The sequence below is a fragment of the Daphnia pulex genome, chromosome 7 (assembly GCF_021134715.1).
Source record: "Daphnia pulex isolate KAP4 chromosome 7, ASM2113471v1".
Taxonomy (NCBI): Eukaryota; Metazoa; Arthropoda; class Branchiopoda; order Diplostraca; family Daphniidae; genus Daphnia; species Daphnia pulex.
Genome location: NC_060023.1, coordinates 4,747,557 through 4,770,904, shown reverse-complemented (window position 1 = coordinate 4,770,904; position 23,348 = coordinate 4,747,557). Strand labels below are relative to the sequence as shown.

At 38.0% G+C, this 23,348-nt stretch overlaps 1 protein-coding gene across 1 annotated transcript; it reads right to left on the bottom strand.

Moving 5' to 3' along the window:
* Positions 1-20,353: 20,353 nt before the first annotated feature.
* On the bottom strand, positions 20,354-21,601 carry LOC124197810 (protein bowel-like). The gene is made up of 2 exons (XM_046593356.1): positions 21,505-21,601; positions 20,354-21,405 (listed from the first exon to the last, which is right to left on the bottom strand). Exons 1-2 carry the CDS (start codon positions 21,575-21,577, stop codon positions 20,354-20,356), a joined length of 1,125 nt encoding a protein of 374 aa, XP_046449312.1. The 5' UTR covers positions 21,578-21,601.
* Positions 21,602-23,348: the final 1,747 nt, after the last annotated feature.

Sequence of the window (23,348 nt, the reverse complement as noted above, 5' to 3'; positions counted from 1 at the left end):
TTGTCAACAACAGTTATATCGTTATTCTTTTTGTCCCATTTTCTATAGACAAACTCTAAAAAATTAATACAATAATAACATGTTTCAAGCATGTTTGCTATGAAACGAATGCGATCGCTGAGATCGCAGTTCTATACTGGTAGTCGTCCAACCTCTTGTGACTATTATTCAGCCACTTTATCTACCTATTTAGGGTCAACCATGACTAATTAGTTGCTTCTATCTGCATTAAAATCTGATGAACATACCTGATTACGTATAAAATCCAATCTTTTCTCCGAAATGGCTTATTTTAATGGCAAGAGGAAGATAAAGATTTCACCATTGCTATGTCGCAAGTCAGGCAGAAAGTAAGCCTCCACGTCAAAGAAAAGTTAATCGAGGACAAATGGGAAAAACAGCGGAAAAAAGATAAAATAATAGAAGAAAGAAAGTTCTTCTATCCTTGAAAAATTAGAGGTATCGTAGAACAAGATTTGAAAGAAAAGAAAAGAAAATTGAAAGAATGGAAAGTATAGGTAGACGCAAAGTTGCGGAAAAAAAGATAAAATGAAGAAAGAAAGAAATTAAAAAAAAACAGAAGTAATTGGCTCAAGTGCGTAGGCTACGCAGACTACGTGCCTATAAGTTAGGCTTTTTGGGGTGACTATGGCTAATTGGTTGCGTACATCTGCATTCACACCTGACGTACATAATTGATCACGTATCAAATCCAATCTCATCTCTGAGACATGGCTTCTTTATTTTATGGCAACGAAACCCATTGATGAAGAGGATGACAAAGATGTCCAAATTGGAATTGTGCAAGCCACTGACGCAGTCTCCTCGTAAAAGACAAGGAATACCAGGGGAAAAGGGACGTGTAGTAGAAGAAGATTTAAGAGAACAGAAAGAAGAGTTGAAAGAACGGAAAGGAGAGGTAGTCGCAAAGTTGCGGAAAATAAATGAGATGAAGAACGAAGAGGATTTAAAATTAAAGCGATTGGTGCAATTGAGAAAAATTGAAGCGGAAGTTAACGGAAAACCAGGCTGAGTAAGCGTTTTAATACTTGAAATATCAAGAACTGGTGGTTGCATTTTTTACTTCGTTCCAGTTCGCTGAAATAAAGAAATGTTTTTCAGGTGCCCTTGTGTTATTTTTGTTGATTTTAATTACAACGCATTTTGTAGAGAAATTGATTTCGTGTATAATGTATTAGGTGACTCCTGACGCGTAATAAGTAGACTAAATGACAATGGGATTAATGGGATCTCGTTTCCTTGATTATTAACACTTTTTGTATCGAAAATCTTGGCTAATTATTGTCCTTATTAATCGTTGTATTGCACGTTTTGGTTAAACAGATAGTCATAAATTTTAATTTTTTAACCCACCATAAAAAATGGCCGCCAGCTGTTGTCAGCTGATTTTGGCTGATGGACCATGGGTTTCGAATAAAAGAAAAAAGTGTATGCCAAATTGGCACAAATGGTGGATAACGGTATCATTGCCCCGGTTGTTGAGCCAACGGAATTGGTGAACCGCATGATGGTTGTCGGAAAGCCAGACGGGAATGTGCGCATTTGCCTCGATCCGTCTGAATTAAACAGGACTATTCAGCGGCAAAATTTCTCGATGCCAACAGTGGAGCAACTCTTTGGCAAGATTGGCAAAAGCCAAACATTTTTGCAGTCTCGATGCCACGTATGGATTTTATCAGATACCACTGACTAAAGAAGAGTCCTACCTGTGCACTATGGCTACCCCAAAAGATCGTTTTCGCTGCCTTCGCTTTCCGTTTGGCCTTCGAGCGGAAGTTGGCGCTGAAAGTCCCTTACAAGTGAGGTCGGATCTTTTCGGTGGTTTTTTCTGGCGTTATCATCTACTTCGATGAATTTTTTGTCACGGAGACCATGACGGAACTGGAAGTGAACCTTCGACAGGCATTTTTTCGATTCCGTGAGCACAACTTAAATCCTCAACTTAAAAAGTGCGGTTTTTTTTGCAGGAATTGCCGTGGCTGGGCCATGTTATTGGTCATGGAACCCTTCGTCCCGTACCTGAAAACGACGAATCCATTAATAATATACCAGATCCGACGGACAAACAGAGCTTGCAACGGCTTCTTGGAATGGTAACTTATTTGGATTTTTTGCAAAGACTTAGCCACTCTAACCCGTCCTATACGCAATATCCTTAAGAAGGACACGGCTTGCTGTTGGGACGAACAGCAAAAGAAAGCCATGGCATCATTAAAGACGGTCCTGTCTTCGTTACCCGCGCTACGGTTGTTCGATGTCTCCAGCCAGTGTTGGTATCGGTTGAAGCTTCCCAAGTAGGCCTCGGTGCAGTTTTAATCCAGGCGAGGCAACCGGTAGGGTACTTATCAACAACCCTCACGCCGACCCAGCGGCTGTTGTACTTCATCAACGTTAATTTGTTGAGTAGGCTACGCCATTTGAATTTTTCTCGCACGCAGTTTGACCTGGGAAAACTCGCTCACCTGCAGCAAGACACCTGAGGGATCTTCATTGGCTAATGTACTTCATCGACGTTAATTTTTCGAGAAGGCTACGCCATTTGAATTTTTCTTGCACGCAGTTTGACCTGGGCAAGCTCGCTCGGCTGCAGCAAGACACCTGAGATATCTTCAGTGGCTGTTGTACTTCATCAACGTTAATGACCTGAAAGCCAAGGCCCATTTTCATTGGGAAGTGACTGCGAGAAAGGTTTTAATTGGATCCGTTCAATGATTTCATTTCAGTGGATCCCAATTTCAATGGAGCAGCTTACAATTTCAGAAAACCAACTTCTGAGTGGTTTCACGACTCCATACGAATTAAAATATGTCAATATCGGGAAGCTATACCAATATCAGAGCTATTGGTACACGGGTTCGTCGCAGCCTTAGGATTATGGGTCCTCAACTTAGACTCACTTGCGAGAGATAGGCCAGTGATCGCTTTTGATGTTTTAGGTTTTGGCTGAAGCAGCCGACCCAACTTCAGCAGTGCTGCTCAAGAAGCAGAAGCCCAAATGGTCAAATCCATTGAATTGTTGGCGAATGCTCTTGGACTTGTGGATTCATGGGAGGATTTCTCGTGTCGGCTTATGCTCTACAGCATCCCGATCGTGTATCCCATCTTGTGCTGGCCGACAGTTAGGGGTTTCCGAATCCGACTTATCGACCTGGGAACGATCCAACGATCCAACTGGGAACGATCCAACACAACTGCCCACACCTTTCTGGTAGAATTATTTGGATATTCTCCACAGATATGCCAACCCGCTGTTTCTTATCCGAGCGTTTGGACCCTTATGGCCTTTTGCAGTGAAATACTGTGGAAGATTATTATTTCAAAAATTTTTGGGGAGCGATGGAAAACACCGTTGAGACCATTTCTCAGTATGTCTACTAGTACAATGCACAAATTCCAACTGGAGAATCGGCTTGCATCTTCCATTGTATGATGGTGAACTCTGACTATGCACGATTTCCCATGGTCAACCGTTTACTGCCACTAAAACCTGAAATCGCAATAACATTCATCTACGGATAGAACTCGTGGATTGATAGGCAGCCGGGCCTCATTATCAAGGAGTACAGGAATCAATCTACTGTGGATCTCTTTGTTCTTGGTGGCGCCAGTTATCATGTGTATGCCGATCGATCTGAAATGTTCAATATGCGTATCAACAGAAAGCAGGAAGGCAGCTGATGCAGCAACATTAAAAACTGCAGCTTTCAAATACTCGTTCTCAAATCCTCTTCCTCCTGGCAGTCTAAATTTTTGTATCTTATGGACAGAATTGTTGTCAAAGAAATTTCAAGTCCAAATGTGCGTTTTATCTTACCATGGTCTATGAAAATACATGCAGCAACTAAAAAAAATTAAAAAAAATAAAATAATCTATAAAAAATAATTACATCTTGCGCTATTGTCAGATCGAGAAAGAGCTCCTTGCCTTTCAGTTTGGACTAACGAGGTTCCGCCAGTATGTTTAAGGCCAGCCAGTTGTCGTAGAATCGACCGCAAGCCCTTGGTTGGACTGCTGGAAAAACCAGTCGCTGCTTGTTCGCCACGCATTCAAAGAATGCGTCTACAATTCCTGCGATTTGATTTTTGGATTGTTTACAAACCAGGAAAAGAACTTTTCATCACGGAAACGCTCAGTCAAGCTCAGTCGCCACGTCTTTATGTAGATGATGTCACGGCGAACTGCGAGGAGCAGGCCCATCACGTTTTCACCAGCATTGTTCCGACAAAATCGACTCGCCGCCGCTATGCGGATGCTACTATGCAAGATTCAACGTTACAGCTCCTTCGGTTGGTGAGGGAATCTGGGTGGACGGAACACAAATACAAAAAGGATGTGCCCCGTGCCCGTGAAACCTTATTGGCCGCTGCGACATGATCACACGTCCACCGACGGAGTCGTCCTTGTTGGATCCCTTATTGTTGTTCCGTACGCACTACAGAAGGAAGCGTTAGACGGGATTCATGACGGCTACATCGGCTAATCTAAGTGTGTGCTACTGGCTCGGTCGTCTGTATATTGGCCGGGCTGGGAAGACCAATTCCACAACGCAGTGGCGAGCTGTGCTATTTGACAGGAAAACCGCCATCATAATGCGCGTCTTCCACTGGTTCCAGTCTGTTTGCCGGATTATGCTATTGCCTAAATGTTTGTATGTGTTTTGGTTTCCAAAAATTTTCAATTTTAAAACAATCAATCTTGTTGGAAATTCCGTGAAATCCTAACACTGTGGAGCTGCAGTGTTAAGTAATTTGGGCTCAAAGTTTTTTATTGCTTGTGTTTCGTATGTTACCAGTGTTAAGTGGTAGGTGTGTTAACAATTGTTTACCATTGGTGTAGTTTAGCTTAGACTTAGTGTAGAAACAGAGATAAGGATAACCGATTTGGCCTGCTCTAGTGCCGTTGGCCAGAAATTCAGTGATCTTTATTGAGTGTTGTTGTAACTGACGCAACAACCACTCTGGTTTTTCTCCTATTGACCCAATTCAAACACAATAATGGCCTGTTGTGGAAAGCCGGCCGCTTAGCGGAACGGGTAGTAGCGACTAGCGAGTGAATACGCATGGGGCTGTACGACACTTTTTTTTCTACTTTCAAACTATTTAAATCGTAAAACGCATCAGCCCAAGTCATTTTTCGATGAATTTCCGAGACTAACTCTTCCATTTCTGCAGACTCATTTCCCTTGTAGTAAGGGAACGTCATCTATCAAGATTCAAGCGTAACTATAACTTTCGTTCTGATATCGGCCGCAGTGGTGCGCATCGGCGTAAACTGCGCACGACGTTTTGGCTTGTCTACTACTTTTTGGATGGAATAACATCTTTAGAGCTCTTCGGGGTCTGTTTTATTTAGTCGTTTTATCTGGCAACGTAGCGCAAAGCAGCATACTAGCATACCTAGAAGTTGATCGGGAATAAATCCTTTTGCGAATTTTCTTTTCTTTAAGAGAGGTTTACATTTTTTTATCGTCTTCTTTCAGTGACTCATTCTTGTTATCATCATAAATCATTTAACTGATTTTTTGTCGTTCTCCTCAGTGTCTAAAGAAAGAGAATGAGTAGCTGTTTACGTAAATATGTACGAATTAAGTATTAATATTTGATTGATCAAAATATTCTGTTTTGGCTACCGGGCCCTTAAAGGTTACCCTGTAACCTCCAAAGGGTGACCTATATATCTGATATCCGAAACTTTGAATTGGATTTCTAAAAAAATTGGAAAAAAATAAATGTTTTCAATTTCTTATTTTATTTTTTTATTTCGTCCTCTATAGACTCTTTTTCCCATTGACATAATTCTTCGTCAGTTCATAGCAATGTTTGAATAAATAATAACAATAAAAATATGAAATGAAAAAAATATTTTGCATTATTCTATCCGCATATTTCCTGATTTTATTTATTTATTTAAGATTTTATCAGCTATCACACACGATGTCACGATTCGTCAATCAACATTAAATAACACCAAATAAGTCGTCAACCAAATAAAACACTGTATTTGTAACACGAGAAATATTTGGTTTGTCGATCGAATTTTACATTTGATTTGTTGAATCATAAAATTTTTTGTTTTTTGATTGCAATTTGGATTGCCCAGTCTCCATGGTTGTTGTTGTTGTTGCTGTGGTTGGGGGTGGTTTACTGTTTTAACTTATTAATTAAGGCATAAAGCCACCCCCTCCCAAGAAGTTCATCGTGGAGCAATTTAAAAAAAAAATGAGCGAGGCCAAAAAAGTAAGCGGCGAAGGCTAAATTATGAAGGTGTAGCCGGTTTTCAGGTAAATCAAGGTTTATGAAAACGATATAAGATTCAAAGTAATAAACCCCAATATAATAACAAAAAAAAAAAAAAGCAGATACAACCAGACCACTGGTGGAAAGGTTTTCGGTTGTAAAATCCATAACTACATTAGCCAAATGACCCAACAAAATCAAAATGTGGACTTTTGCCAATGATGTTATGGGGCCATCGAACCCTAGTTGCATAACTTGTTGTTTCTGTTGCTGCTGCGGCAGTGGTACTGCTTGTTGTTGTTGCTGTGGTGGTTGCTGCGGTGGTGATGGTGATAGAAGCTGTTGCTGTTGTTGCTGTTGCCGCTGCTATAGTGGCTGTTGCTGCTCTTCTTCTTCCATTACTACGTGTGTTGACGGAACCACACATGTGGGTATTAGTAGTGGGAATCCATGGCTAGATTCATCCCAAACAGGTTTTATATCCAAATCAGCCGGAACTGCTTCTGCTACTCCAAGTTCTGACATCTGAAACAGAAAAAGGTAAATATAATTTTATGCATTCAACAATAAATCAATACATAGATCCAAGAAACGGAACCTGAAAAGAGAAAAAGATGTAAATTTCAACATTCAATGTACCTGTGCCTCTTTTGCTCGTCTTTCATCCGCTCCGTCTTGCGTCACTTCGCCCGTCGATGTTGGAACCAAACCTGATGGATTGTCAGTTGTGTTTTTAGTATCTATTCTTTTGTAGACTCTAATGAATTAATGTCGTTGGGAGACGAATGTAAATTTTATTCCCCCCCCCCCCCCGAGATCTGGATGAACTTCTTCTTCGGCTTCTGAAAAAAAGAGGAGATAACTTGATTTACACCTGCGACGCTAATTAACCGAGATGGACTACATTCCGGGGTTGAAATACAAGTAGCTTTTGGGGAGGAAAAGATTCAAATATGGAATCAATTGACAGCTGAGGCATTTATTTACAGTGCACTGGTGACGCATGTCCTAAAGATGTGACATTATTATTTATTTTAAATTTTTAAATTTTATAACCAGTGGTGTAAAATATGTAACATAAAATGTAACCTAACGTGTGTGTTTGTGTTTTTTCAGTGTCAACAAATTTTTAAAAGTGGGTAAATACAGAATGCGCATTAAATTATCCAATCTAGCCTGTTGATTATTCAACATAACCCATTCAACTTCTTCAATGACTGTGTCCACACTGTTCTTGACCGGCTTGATACTACGGGTTCCTCTTTTGTTCTTCTTTCGTTTTTTCTTGAGTGTTTTTAAAGATTTGACGGTACTGGGACTTTTCTTTCCTTTAGTATATTGCAATCTCTTGATTGACTTTTGTTTGGCGATCATTCTGGTCTTCACCAAATCCCATTCCCCTTCTGATATGGGGGTTTCCTGTAGGATAATTGAAATTGTTAAAATAGAAGAGCTTACATAAATAAATATTCAACATTACCCCTTTGAATTTTGTTGGGTTGTGCAGGATGGAACACAAAAGCTTGTATGAAGCCGAGGAATTCTTATGTGTGGGAAACTTCCAGTCAAGGATGTTTAAGACTTCCCTGCAAGACGATACTTGCTCCAATAAATGTGTTGTTGTTCTGGGTTCTGCCAGATGCTCTTGCACCAACACATATTCAGCACTTGTACCATTCATTTGCATCGCAAGGGCAATCTCTTCAGGGGACAAATACATCTAAGATGCAGAAAAAAACTTAAAATTTGAGTCTCATTAATATTACATGAGTGACTCACTCTTAGGAACGAAAACAGCAGATCGATTCTTGCGTTACCAGTGGAGAAACTTTTCAAAAAGGAGCCAGTCCCCACTCCTCAGTCCTCACGTAGACACTACTATCAATTGGATCAGCTACATTTTGTACAGTTTAGTACAAATAGTACAAAATACAGTACAAATAGAAGAGCTTACATAAATAAATATTCAATATTACCCCTTTGAATTTGGTTGCATTGTGCAGGATCGAACACAAAAGCTTGTATGAGGCCGAAGAATTCTTTGAGTAACTGGGAAATTTCCAATCAAGGATGTTTAAAACTTCCCTGCAAAACGAAACTTGCTCTAAGGAATTGGTTGTCGTCCTGGCATGTTCTTGCACCAGCAGATCTTCAGCTGTGGATCCATTCATTTGCATCGCAAGGGCGATCTCTTCAGGGGACATATAAATCTAAGGGACAAAAATAAATTTGTGTCTCATATTTAAAATGAGTAACTCACTGTCAAACTTGACTCTCGACACTAAGAGAGAAAACAGTAGATCGTGAATACTGAACAGCAAGGCAAAAAAATTAAAAATATCAATTTTGCTTAACCACGAAAGCAATGGCGACTTTTCCAAAGGGAGACCAAAACGAAAAATTGCTGGCAGGTATGCCAGCTCAAGCAAAAGTGGCGCATGTCATGTGGTTGTGATGGATGACTCAGGCCTCGGATCTGCACAAAAGAAAAGGTTACATAGAGTAAACAAACAGCCATCCATCGACAAGGGGGCTTATATGATGAATGCTAGTCAGAACATTTCACAAATATGGAACAGGTTTAACCCTTTCTATGTAGGCTTCCATAATCATTTTATCTGTATTCTTAATATGGTCTTACCTGGAAACAAAAAGGGATGAATGATGGCTGCTCTTTTGAAAAGAAAGTATGTCTTCTGTGGACTCAAATTGAGTGATTCCTATGCTACACTACTAGGAAAAATGGTTACGCCAAAACGAGGAGACGCCGATGAAGGTACATATCCTAATTGATTGTTAAACAATTGAGTGTTGTAGTCAATACAATTTTTGGATATTAATAATTACAAAGAAAATATTACGAAACACAGTTTTAGATAGTATTTATTGGGATCAGGTTTAAATAGATATTAATAGGATAATTTTAAAGCACGAGTTCTTCCTAAAATTAATTGACTAGAAAAGTGTTCTTTCCGTCGGGTATTCTGCACAGGTTAGAAAAAAATTTAATTGAAAATAAATCACTTTGTACCTATTGTTTGTGTTGTTCAGTATCCTGAAAAAAAATCCGAACACCTTGGTCTCTTTATTTATTTAAAAAAATGTTTTGGCATTTCTTTTCTTAATTCTAACAAATGCTATTTAAAACAATTAATTTTTCAGATAATATGAAGTCTTCAAAGTTAAAAACAAAAAATATACATTGAACTGGGCTTTTGAAAAAGAGCTGTGTTCAGATTTTTTTGCGGGATACTGTTCTTTTCAATATGAACCTATTGTTTATGTTGTTCTATTTGATTTTTGTTGTTTTTTCCCGCATCATGATATGAATACTCCACCAAAAAGCAATACTGAATGAAATACTGGGGACGAATTTGAAGTTGAAAGTGTTCTAGATCACGAGTAAGTGCATTTTATCTATATGTGTTTTTTTTATTATTATTTCCAATTTGTGTCGAACATATGGCGTATTGAAATCCTGAAAACACATGGTTTTTCAAATTTTAGTCTTGTTGATATTTCACATATTTTTCATGGTGGCTTATCGTGAAATGAGTTTCAGAAGCTATTGAAAGAATACAATGTAGATGTCAAATTATTTAGCAAAGCAATGTTTCGGTATTCCATTTTTTGCTAATGAGAAAAACCGATTCAAAATTCTCATCTACGTTTGCACCGCTATGATTGTGCTTTTGAGAGAGAATTTTTTTAACGGGAATTAAATCTATAAAATCTAGTCATCATCACGTGACAAAACCCTCTTTCTTTACGTATTTTAGTTTCCGTCGCCAGTGGGTAAAGCTGAGGCAGTGGGTAAAGCTGAGGCAGTGGGTAAAGCTGAGGCAGTGGGTATAACTGGGGCATGTTTAAATTTAGAACCACCATTTTTTCTGGGATTTGCTTTTGACCGTCTTGAAGCATTAATCCTGCCTGTAGTGGCGACATCAATTTGATCAGTTAGGAAGCCTGCTAAAAACCACATCAGCTATACCTGGGAAAGAATTCTTCGTGATTGAAGCTCCTTTACGTGTGCTCTCGGTTCGCTTCGGCATTCACACTTTTCTCTGCAGCGGGATTCGTTACGGACCTGTAGCATTAGTCCTGCTTGTAGTAATGGAACAAACATCAGCTTGATAAATATGACTTTTGTTAAGCCTGCAGGATTGCTTGGCACATAATGTTATCCGTTGAACTAGGTGATAAAGATTCCACTGCATCGACTACAACTTCCAACGTCCTTGCCCTTGCTCTGTGGCAAGGAGGGCAGCTGCTTTTGCCCCTGACACAAAGGTGTGAAAGGTTGGTTCGCTTGAGTTTGGTATTGTTATAAAAATAATGACTTGGGAATTACTGTCTTAAGTCAGCCACCTGTTCAAAAAAGAAAAAAATTTTTACGATTTCCAATATGAGCTTAAACATTATAGAAAATACCCTATCCTTTATTCCACTAATCCTCATGGAAATTAACACTAACAATCAACAATTAACAAATGAAAACTATTGTTTACTTTTTGAAAACAATACACATCGACGAATTCAAAATAAAAATGGCGAAGGAAACGAAAATACGTGGGGAAAGGGGGTTTGTCATGTGATGATGACAAACCAATCAGGGAGTGGGGTACGCCCTTAAGCTGACGATAGCATGTTAAAGATGTATTGAACGTTCATCGGAGGCCAAGTTGACTAGCAGTAATCACGTCTTTGAAATCTTGACAATATTCACAATGAATAAAAAGTCACCTAAGAGGGCTAAGAATGTTTCAAAACAACCAGGAAAAAAGCAAAAACCGCGGAAGAATTGCTTAAATTCCATACAAGTGATAACAGTTCAACGTCTAGTTCGCTGGTGTCTCCTACGAAAAAAGACAAATTACCCAGTAGAAACGTTAAAATTTGATGGAATAATGTAAGATCCACTACTCACCTGAGGATTAATGCAGAAGCTACAGCAGTTTTCTTGAGTATTTATGTATGCTAAATTGTAATAGTTACATTTTATATATGTTCTCTACAATAATTTATTTCCACCCTTGCAGAGCTCGTAGGAGAGTTTTGATTCAGACTGTGTGACACTAAGACAAAAATTCCTTAGGAAATTCCCTGTGGCAAAGGATTGCCATCATATTAGATCAAAAAGGTAAGTCAGCCCAACAGAAATGAAACGATCTTAACAAAGAATACAAGAAGTATGTTCTTTTAGCCTAATTAACAAGTTGAGAGGACGATGTTCTTGATTGCAAGCCCCAATTCTTTGATGAGATAGATAAAATTCTATGTATCTAGTTTTAGTCAAAGTTTGTACGAGCAAGTTAAATGTGAATTTCTGTGTTTGAATCATATAGGAAAAGGAAATGCAACGTACCCAGAATATGTTGGTGATTCATCTCTGGTGAAGCAAAATCCAACTCAATTGAGGAAAAATGCAAAGAAAGAAACTGATCCTGGTACTTTATGTGAAATGATAACATTGACCTTATTCTTTTTTTTTCCTTTTTTTAGTAAGCAAAGAAAATCTGCCCCTGAGTAATCCAGAAGCAACCGAATGTTATGTTGACCCAAGTCAGACTCCAAAGTCTAAGGGCAAAGACCACGTTATACAAATTCGATTTTCGGATAATGAAGACGAGCCAGACTTCAACGATAGTTTTACCAAGACGAAGAAACCCAAAGTTAGCAAAGTAACAAACGTTGCAAAGGTTATTGAAATTATTATGATCAGCAAATATGAGCGGACTGCCGAGAGGGGGGAGAACAAAAAGAGACATGCTGAATCTGAATCAAGCAGAAGCGTCATGAAGATACTGTCCTATTTAGAAACAACTTTCTTCAAGTCTTTACGGAACAAAAATGGCCAAAAATAAAGAATAGACTAGATTTACAGCTTATTTGCTTCTCTGGCATTTAAAGATGTTCGTTTTGTTCTGTACGTTTTTGCTTTGTTAATGTTCTTTTAAGCTATCAGTTATTGTTTATGTAGAGCCCTTGATGTAACGGTCTGCATTCTTCAGTAAAGAAAAACAAAGATTTTTCCACAGAGACAACGAAGTGTAGTTTTGTTTCAGGTTTTTTTTATCCAAGAAGGGAAAACAAGAATTTAGTGAAAAAACCGCAATCTATGGTTAAATGGTGTTTTTATTCTCCCACAAATGAAGTCTCGTTTTATAATACCTTCGTTCAAAGAACCTATAGTTGGATCAGGAAATCTTTCGGAATTCACATTGCAATTTGCACCATTTCCATCAATTTCAAGATCACCATTTTTAATACAAATGTTGTGTATTACACAGGAGGTTACTACTATATTTACTGCTCGATGGATGGATTGATGCAAATCTTGAGTTCTTCTAAATCGAATCTTCAAGTCACATAAGCCTGCTCTACAAAAATCCTTGTGCTTGATAACTTGTAATGAAATATTTTTCTCTATCTGGATAAAGGTGCTTCTCCGTCTGTTTGTTTGTAAGGAACAATACACCACTTCAGTAGAAGAAAAGCAGAATCACCAATTTTGTGATATTTTCGATAATCAAAATACGCATTACAATTTGACTGAAGGTTTTTCTGAAGGGTATCCAAATACAAGAGTCATTATTCTTTCCTGGCAATACAACGAAAATGTAACTGAACTGACGATCAGCTTTGACAATTGCCATCAGAACAAAATTGCTATACTGCAGTCAATTTGATAAGATTTCATGTTCTATTTTTTCGGGTTAAACGCCAATGACTCTTATTAATAGCTCCTATAACCCCTGTGATTCCACTTCTTCTTTGAAACTCAGCTTCAGTACATTTGATTTCTCTTTGTGTTCTGGGCATCGTAATAAAGTAAGACTGTTGATCAAAGAAGAACTGGCTAACCATGCCAATAACATGATAAACAGTGGACTCGGTTCTTCCAAACTTGTCAGCAAACACTCTTAAAGCATCTTTATAGAAACATTTCTATAACCCTATAACCCTTGTGATTCCAGTTCTTCTTTGAAACTCAGCTTCAGTACATTTGATTTCTCTTTGTGTTTTGGGCATCGTAATAAAGTAAGACTGTTTATCAAAGAAGAACTGGCTAACCATGCCAATAACATGATAAACAGTGGACTCGGTTCTTCCAAACTTGTCAGCAAACACTCTTTAAGCATCTTGATAGAAACATTTCAACAATGGAAAGAAGAAAAGAAAGAAACATTTCAACAATGGACTTTTCAATTAAGGCTAGATAATGTAAAATTGACGTCTATTTTTCGTTTAGTGCAGTTAACCATTCAAAAAAAATTAGAAATTTAATTTATAACTTAACAATTGTTAGTTTTTAAATACCAAAATATATTTTTTAATGTTAAAATATTTATGTAGCATAAAAAGGAAATTTAGATGACATAATTGCAAATAAAATTTGATTTCCGGTTGACGTTCAAGAAAAGGTGGGGAAAGCGGAAGAGCGTTCTGGTAGTTCAGATCAATTGTCATTTTATGGTTAATCTAGTAGTGGAACTAAAATTTTCTACTCAACCAACAAAAAAATCATTTTATTTTAAATAAAATAGTTGAGCTGCTCAACCACAAGTTCACCATAAAACGCACCCTTACTTCCCGCAATCAGAACAACCTCCAGACTCGTCAGGCTTTTTGTTGAAATTGGAGTCGAAGTTTCTGTTCATTTTAAAAGAATTTTTTAATAGAAATTCGAGTAATACTTAAGTAACAAGGAATAAGATTGATTACTTGAATACTGCTACTGCTGGTACGGGTAGTAAAGGGAAATTCTACGGACGCAATGCATAATATAGATTGTTATTTTAATAGGAATCGAAATTGATCGATGGAGCTTATTGTCTGGCGAATGTAATGCCCACGTTTTTAAGCAATAAACATATAGTAAAATTGATTTACAAGAAGTACAATAATTCATTAATACTCACTCACTCATTATCGCTTTATAGAAAATGGAATTTTTAAGAACATTTGATGACATTTGTTAAAATTTAGACAAATATCATTTGATAAATGCTTCGCAGATGAGATATTATAAAGGATGTTATAGAGATCTAATTTATTTGTTCTAAACTATCCAAAACTAAAACTGCAAGTTCTGGAAACTACAAATAAGTTAAAAATTTGAAAACAACAAGTAGAAAGTTACACAAAATAAATGAAATGTGACATTGTGCTTGGGAACCTTCTCTCCATACCCCTGACCAAACAATTGGAATGGTAATAATTTAGTGGAAGTGATTCAACGTCTGTATGTGTTCACGATGTCCATGACTTTCCTGCACCATTATCGGATTGATGAGATTTTTTACTTGAAGTAATTGATCGTCAATGATATTTATATCTCCTCATAAATATGAGTAATTCGCCTAAATACCGGAGCCCATCATTAATAATGTAAGCTGATACAATGCTCTCTGACAAACGTAGAGCCGTTGGGTAACCTTTTACTTAACAAATGTCTGGTGCTTTTCCAATGACGAAATCGAAAATGGCTTTTTTACTTTCATAATTTTTCTGCTATATAGTTAGCCGTGATATTAGTTTGATCACTTAAGCTTTGTGCGATGAGCGTTGCTGTGTTATTCTCTGTAATTTAGCCGTGCGATTATTATGATTTTGTTCCAATAAAAGTTTCAGCTACCTTAAAATCAGATTCTTATTTTCAATTCACAGGGGAAATGTAATGAGGGTTGAGGTGGAATGTCCTTTGTGGATTCAGAATTTTTAAAAAATGTCGTTACCCTACCACCCTTCTAAATGGCCTGATTAAACTATATAAACTATAGAAAAAAAACATTGATTTAGTTCTTGATAGTTCTCCTAACTCGTCAAAAATAGATTATCTCAGATTTATTATAACGCTGCTTTAAAAAAAGGAAATAAAAATTGGCTTATGTTGAAAATGGGACGCCGAAGAAGTTACCCTTGCACTTTTTACTATTTGGTTTTGTTGATTTTGATGTTTATTTTAGTATACTGAACATAAATGTGAGATATGATATATATCTCACATTTGAAAACTCTCTTACAATTTAAAAATTGAAATAATCTACTAAAAGTTTTATATTGTGTTGAGGTAGTGGTAGGGGAGAAACATCATTTGTTGTTTGCCAGTCACAACCAGATCAACGATGTTCAAAGTATGAAAAGGTGATGGAGGAAACCTTTCGTGTAGCCCAGCTACCATTTTTGCAGTGGTACAGTATCCAATGTTTCAAAACAAATAACGGCAAATCGAAACCGATTCCCCTTCTTTAGATTGTATGGAAATAAGCTGAACGATTACGATGTCGTCAGAAAAAATAAAAACTGCTTTTGATCCAAATGTTCCTATTTCGTTTAAAAAAGATGTGATTTTTGAACGGCAATATAAAGTGAATTTACGCACGATTTTAAATGCGACGACAAACATTGGATTGTTTGTTCTACTGGGGTAAATAACCTTCTACTGGAACCTCAAAAGGCTTGGGCTTTCTTTACCGTATAAATCTGATCTCAAAATCCAAGAAATCGTGAAGGAGGTTTTACCCCTCGTTCTTTGGCAAAAATAGAAACCCACAGGTTTAATCATGATTTAAGGCAGCGATTGGAGGACTTGCGTGCTGGCCTCCTCAAGCTCAACGAAAAAGGGGCCGAAGAAAAGAATACGCCATTCCTTTTCTTGCGGGAAATTTGGGGAGGGGGGGTTTAGCGTGAGACTATTACGAGAATATTCCTTTTTAAAGAAATGTTGAGGCTGTTGTCGATACCGGTAGACGCTAGTTTTGACGAGTCATCTACCGGAGTGATGATGGGAATAATAATGCCATCTCTTATTTCCGCGTGAATTAACAATTTCGGGACTTTTTTCCATCCATTTGTATTTTGTCTATTAAAGCCATTCGCATCCGCCCATTTCTATCTCGTCAATGCCCTCCCAACTCATTTATGAAGTATTGATCCAGTACAAAAATAGTTTGGGTTCTTGATTCATATTGTTTAACTCGCTTCCAATATTCCCGAAACCACAAACACACAAACAGACAAATGAAATCATTTTTTAATCACAAATTTAAATGTCCCCTCCACTCTAAACTGCCCTTAAAGAAAATAATTCTATTAAAAAAACCGGTGGCCAGTTATTAATTGTTTTGACTTGGCCGTCAGGCGTATCGATTAAGACCGCAACGGGGGCGTCCGTTTTGAATCCTTCCATCGCGTTTCATGCGCTATTCGCTGGAAACTATTGATCACTCTCCTCGTCCAACTCCTATAAACAAGAAAGAAAAACCCTCGAGTATACGTCAGGATCGTGATTGTGTTTTTTAACGATTTTTGTTTGACGCAGAGTGATGGTGCTGCATCCGCTGTTCGCCGCACCCGAAAACGTCAATAATGGACCTCATTGGTCCTCTGCACTCGACGTGCCGATATCAGATGGCGATGGACGTAGTTTTACCTGCATTTCTACCACGATGTAGCACCGTGTGGTGCCAATATTATTATTTACAGTTTTGTGTGGACGGAATTGCTTCACCGTCATCGGCGACGACTGACCCGTGTGGGTGAGTTATTTGAATAGCTGACCAAGTGAAACAGGTGGAAAACGGCTCAAGTTTATTTTTAACTCTCTTTTTCTCGCTATTTCCGTCTGTTACTCTTTCTCTCCCTCTTCCTTTTTTTTCTACATATTTTTTGCTAATTTAAGGTACCGCAACATTAATAATTGTTGCTACGTGAACTCCATTCTACGATCTCTGTATTCACCGGAAGACTTTTGTTTCGATCTTGAAACAAGTCTTGTCGACGTTAGTGCGCCACTGCCCAATCTATTTTACTTGTTCGTCAAATTGATGCGGAATAGTGAAGACGAAGAGGAGGAAGAGTTGGTGGATGACTTTCATGGGTAGTGTTGTTAGTATTTTAAAGGTCATGATAGTTGTCGGCCAAAATTTTTAAAGATTTCCGTCCTAAAACTTAAACTTTCAAAATTTCTTTCCTCTTATTTGTAGTCGGTTCATACAAAATCTGCATCTTTTAAACGTGACTTTTGGAGAGGGCGGGCAGCAGGATGCCAGTGAATTTTGCCTCCGACTTTTAAATCATTTTTCAGAAACGGTGCCCGCTGTTATTGCAACTGTTCTGTGGAATCACTTTGAAAGCATCATTCTTCAGACATTGACTTGTCAGGAGTAAGTAATCAATTCTGCTTGATATATATTAGCTAAGAGTTGTAATAGTACACGTGTAAACGCGATGTTTCTATTCAAGTTAGCCCCATAGTTTTCCTCGTCATGCATGATCTGAAATATAATTGCTATGCAGGGTGATTCCTTATCAAAACGACCAAAGACTGCGGCGAACATCTCACGAATTTCATCACTACTAGGGTTTTCCGTTTCATAATAAAAAAATATATATATTCCTAGAGAGATTTTGGAAAAAGTGGCGCGTCCGCCTTGCCCGAAGGTTTGAATTTGTTAAAAGTCGAATTTACCATATAATTTCAAAAAAAAATTTTTAGCACATTTGAATGAGTTGCTTGGCTGATATATCATTTAGAACATGTTGTCATAAGACTGAACTAATTTTTAAAAGCAGGCGCGACAAAATAGAACGTTGCACCACTTGCTGGCGCGAAATAAAAATAGTGGAAAATGATCCAATTTGATTTGACAAAAAGTTAAGTTAAAATAAACACAGGTTTATGAAATTTAATCTAAAAGTGAACATACCTTGTTAATGTTTGGTCGAAATTTCAGACTTGTAGCATAAGTTTAAAGTATTATTATTTAATTTTAAAAGTCCAAAAAAGCGTTTTTTCTCGAAATTGATGTTTTCAACTTAAAAAATTGAAATGACAGGCCATAGGGACTTCTTTCAATTTTTTACAGCGGAATGCTTTTAATGTCTACTTTATCATTTAAAAATTTGAATCAGGTTCTTTTTTGGTTGGGAGATATTTCACATGTTATGATAGCGATTTTTTATTACTCAATAACTTTAAAAATTTCCCCCGCAAAAGTCAGCAAACAATTTTTTTTGTCATTTCAGCTTTTAAGCGAAGAGCTAATGCGAAAAAAACAAAAAAATACATCGTGCACCTCAGCTTCGCTTAAGCCAACTTCCAAACCTTCAATGGATGAGCTGTATTTAAAATCGTTCTTGTTTTTCTTATATATTCCTCTTTAAAATGTTTGGCACAAACAAAGTCCTTTCTGGAAAACTTTTGGTTCATCCTTGCGATGGATTTTTGCCATAAGACAAAATTTGTGCCATTCTTGGGGGCCCTGAATATTGGCGTTTTCTCTTTGTTTGATATCCTGTGGAACAACCCACGACAAAGCACGTTGGCAAAATTAAAAATAAACCAGATGCTGACAGAATAATAATTAATAATAAAGGCAAGAAGCCTTTTTTAAGACGTTTGAAAACTTGAACAACCAAGCAGCCAAGCTTGCTGAGGTGCATGATATCATGGACTACTTTAACTAAAGGACGGGACTCTTCGGCCTTTCCTATGTCGGCCATGTAAAAATTTTTCCGGGAGAATCGGAATCAAAATTTAAAAATATGTATTGTGTTACCTAATGTCCCTATACCTTAAATGTACGGTTATAGAGATATTGCAAATTACTTTACGGAAAATTTGAAAAAAGACAAAACACCGGTGCCATCTAGGAACCAAACCTCCTAAGCTTTTGGAAGTCTGCCCATTCGTGCATACCAAGAGAAAGAGACACCACTCTCTTATCTCTATTGCTTTCACATAGCTGCCTAACTCTCTTTTACCTTGTGGCATATATTCTTGAGAGCTTAGGGTGCTTGGCTGCTAGATGGCACCGGTGTTTTGTCTTTTTACCCCTACTCCTGAAAGTAAAATAAGAATACCTTATTAATTAGTTTTTTTTACTAAGATTTATAAACACAGTTGGAATCAGCGAAAAAAACTGCATTTATTGATGTTTTCAATTAATTATCTCCTGAACAAACCCCACCCTACTAGCTTTAACACGGCGAGATAGGCGAAGAGTCCCGTCCTTTAGTTAAAGTAGTCCATGATGATAAATATTTTTTGTCTTTTCACATTAGTCTTTCTCTGTGCGTGGCGCTCCTAGCGGAATGCCATGGAACCCTCCCACCTCAGTGAGCTATTCCAGCTGATGCCAGGGAAAGCGCGTGCGAGTGTAGTTTAATTCTTTCATCCTCTAAATTATGCAGCTTTTTACAGGCAAAGAAGAATGTCATCGACTTTGGAAAGGAATTTCGCAGTTGGTTGGAAAACTCCGACTACAGGAGGATGATATAGTTAAAATAATAAGACAACTACTTGCCCAAACAAGGTAAGTCCAAGACAAACGAGTTGACGGAACTAAACAGTTGGGAATATCCAAGTAGAATTGGAGGGTCCAACAAAACTTATTTACATTAGGCAGTTTGACAACGCTCTGTGTCAACATGAAAAACAAATTGATATACTGTTCAGTTATGAACTATAAAATTCAAAATGTTCAAACGGTTATTTGATTCTAAATCTATACCAAATTTCCAAATTCAAGCAGAAGTCTTTTCTATCGCCGTTGTTTTTAGTAAGCTATGTCCAATGCTGTAATTTACAAAATAATAAAAAAAACTGACTTAAAAGTATCACTTTTCTCTGATAAAGTTATTGTAAAATTAGGTAAATTAAGAAATGAGATTTGACATTAAAAAAAATTAAAATATAAATTCTTTATCATTACATAGCAACGCCACCCACTGTACACGCGTCAATAATTTTACATTTACATTTTTATAATTTACAAATAGTAAATCCGCCCGATGACAAATGGGTTTTGAGGTTCTAGCGCTGGTTGAAGCTGCGAGCGCAGACTGGGCACTTGTGCGGCGACTCTTCCAAGTGCAAAATGCGATGGACGGCCAGCGTCCGTGATTGGCAGAAACCTTTGCCGCAGTCGGCGTATTTGAACGGCTTTTCTTTCGAGTGGATTTAACTGTCAAACACAAGAGGGAAAAGGAGACGTTAGTTTACGAGTTTTAGACTTTCAAAAATGCACCAGAACTGGGTCATTAAAAAAAAAAAAAAAAACAAAAAATTGAGAAATAAGAAATTTTGAAATTACCGGTGGTCACGGAGATGATCCTGACGACGGAAGGCCTTGCCGCAAATGTCGCAAGAGTATGGCCGTTCGTCGGTGTGAGTCCGCTCGTGGATGAGCAAATTGTAGGATTTGGTGAACTGGCGATTGCAGAACTTGCAGATGAATTGCTTCTTGGGTCGAGATGCGCGGCCGGGTCCACGGAAGAGACGAGGATCATACTGTCCAGGGTAAAAAGGCGGGAGGTTACTGGCACGGAGCCGTGGGCCCATCAATAGAGGGATGTTCTGGAGTCCGTAATAGTTTTGAAGACCACGAAGAGCGGCTTGTTGAGCAGCGGAGGAGGCATCCTGTTGTCCGTTGTTAGCTGGAGCCGGTCCGGAATTCACTCCACCGTCTTGTTGCTGTTTCGCGTTCTTGGCTGCATGAGCGGCCAACTGGGCCAAGTCGATGCGCGACTGTAGGCCTTGGAGCATAGCGGCAGCTTCAAGCATGGCTTGTGGGTTGTGATGAGGTGGCAGGAAAGCCTGTTGACGGCCTGGCTGAGGAAGAGCAACAGGTCCTTGATCTTTTGAACTGAACGAGTCACAAGGAGCCGGTCGCTTCTTCATGGAGTAATCACGAGCTAAATCAGATTCGACCGATGGAGAACGAGCCGAAGAAGAGTTGTTGGCTTCCGCCGGTGATCCAGCAGGTACGGATGGACCCATATTTGCCGGAGTAGAAAAGGTGGCGGCCGCTTCTGATGAGCGGTTGGGTGGGCATGCGACAGGTCGGAAAGCCGACGGCTCTCGCATGTTTATTCCGTATTGATGAACTGCCAGATGAGACATACCAGCCGGCAATGGCATACCAGCCAAGCCGGTCAGACCGAATGGCAGGAAAAATGGGAAAGATTTAGCGGCGGCTTCCATGGCTCTGTGGCTGCTGGATGGCGACAAGCGGTGGTGTTGGCCGGTGGGGCTAGACTGTTGTTGCTCAAATTTGAAACTGTGTTTGCTCAACTCGGATGAAGTGGGTGTGTGTGGTGGAGTCGATAGAGGCGTAGCAACATCACATACGGCAGCAAAACCTTTAATTTAAGAAAGAAACAAAGTTGCAATCATTAAACTTTGTTCGCTGTTTGACTAGTCGAAGTGGAAGTTGGAGAAATGTGGCCACTCATGCTTACCTGCTGCCTTGGAATAATGAGAGTTGGATGAGTCCACTGACGGACGCTGGTGTGAGTGAAGTTCGCTGTCCATCGGCAAAAACAACGAAACGATTAGGAGTTTGCTGCGGCACTTGGGCTGTCGTAGGATCGATTCAAATCGAAACGAGCACAGAGTAGTAGAACGAGTTGAATGTCAAAAAACACTTGGGGGAAAGCCAAAGCACTTGGTGTAGAGTCTGGACAAGTGTGTGTGGATAGTTCGAGTCGAATCAAAGTTCTCAAATGAACAGTCTTGGAGATAATTGTTCACTATCTTTCCATGATGTTCCGAGATTTCCATGTTGAAGCAGTTATTGTTTTTCACTTGGAGGAGTATTTGTAAATAAAACATGTGTATCATTTTTCTCTGAAGCACTCTGCAGCAAAGTAGAAGTTCCATTTGATTCCAGCAATTCACTTTCACTTTTGGTCTGAATTAAGCTTAGTTTATTTTGGACTAATTTACTTTGCTGTTGATCATCAACACTGTAAACTGATGCAGTGTTACTTTCAGCTGCTTTCCTTGAAAATTGTAAACATTTGTTTGTTTCTTATAATTATGGTATAACAATTTCTCACCTTTCTGCCCCCAGTGGGCGAGTTACAATGAAATCATCCATGCTGTCATCCAATGGTGCATCAGCTTTTTTAAGTTTCTGCCTGATAAATTGATTGCACGAAACATATTATTACAACTAGATCGATCAAGAGAATAGGCAGTGGATTCTAACTAAACTAGAAAATGAAGAGCTCTGCTTGGACTTCAAAAGTGACAAATCTTTTGTTTTTTCCTTGATTCCTTGTTTTCAATATTGATCTTTCTCTTTTGAGAGTCAATATTTTCACGATTCTCAACGTTTTCTTGAAATTCTTTAAGTTTCAATCTACTCAAAATGACGTATTTTTTTCTTCTTTCTACAGGGCATCTCATCCAATCTGCCGGAGTGCAATTTGGGAAGTCGATCTTAAATAACCCATACGCACGACAAGTGTCTCCCGCATTGAACTTCTCAATAAGCAAATTATTTTTCTCTTTGTTAGTAATAGATAACTTAGCTATAATGTTTTTTAGAATCATGTTGACAATTTTCAATGAAAAATGTAATTTAAAAATGAAAAGAGGAACCGACAAACTTTCTTTGGATTGAATTTGTAAAGGCAGAAATAGAACTAAGGCATTTTTCAACAAAAAAGGAAGCATTCTGCAAAAACGACCAAGGTGTTCTATGGGCATAGAACACTAATTATGGAACATTAATTTTACAAACAAAATATTACCTTTTAATGAAAATATATGTAATATCCTTCTTTGATGATGATGATTTTTTTTTAACTATAAAGAACAAGAAACTGTCACATAGAATGTTGGACATGGATATGTTTGGCAGCTGGACCTCACAACAATAACCGAGACCGAATATCCACCCACATGAAAATGATAGTGATCACGAAAACTTTTTGTTTTTTAAAAAATAATACAATTCCAGGTAATATACATTAGGCTCTACAAAGATTTTCGTTATTACTATAAGACACGCTAAACTATGATATCATCTATGATAGGACATGAGGTTGGTCTGAATCAAAACCACGTTGGTCCGGGGCTTAATATTTTACCTCGTGCTTACAATTGCTCGGTATATCTGTCAAGTTTTATTTTTTTCATGTCGAAAAAATAATCAAAATTGGATTCAAAAATGAGATACAAAATAAAATTTTAAGTCAATAAAACGAAGAGATTATCTAGATATTTGCCTTGCCAAGAATTTTTTGTTTAATAATTTTTAGCAAAAAGCAAAATATTTGGCATCAACGGAATGAGA

Excerpts from the sequence above, each read along its gene's own strand:
- LOC124197810 (XM_046593356.1), bottom strand. The coding sequence starts at position 21,577 with ATGGACAGCGAACTTCACTCACACCAGCGTCCGTCAGTGGACTCATCC. Across the intron at positions 21,406-21,504 it reads TCATTATTCCAAGGCAGCAG|GTTTTGCTGCCGTATGTGAT; the intron begins GTAAGCATGAGT and ends CTTAAATTAAAG.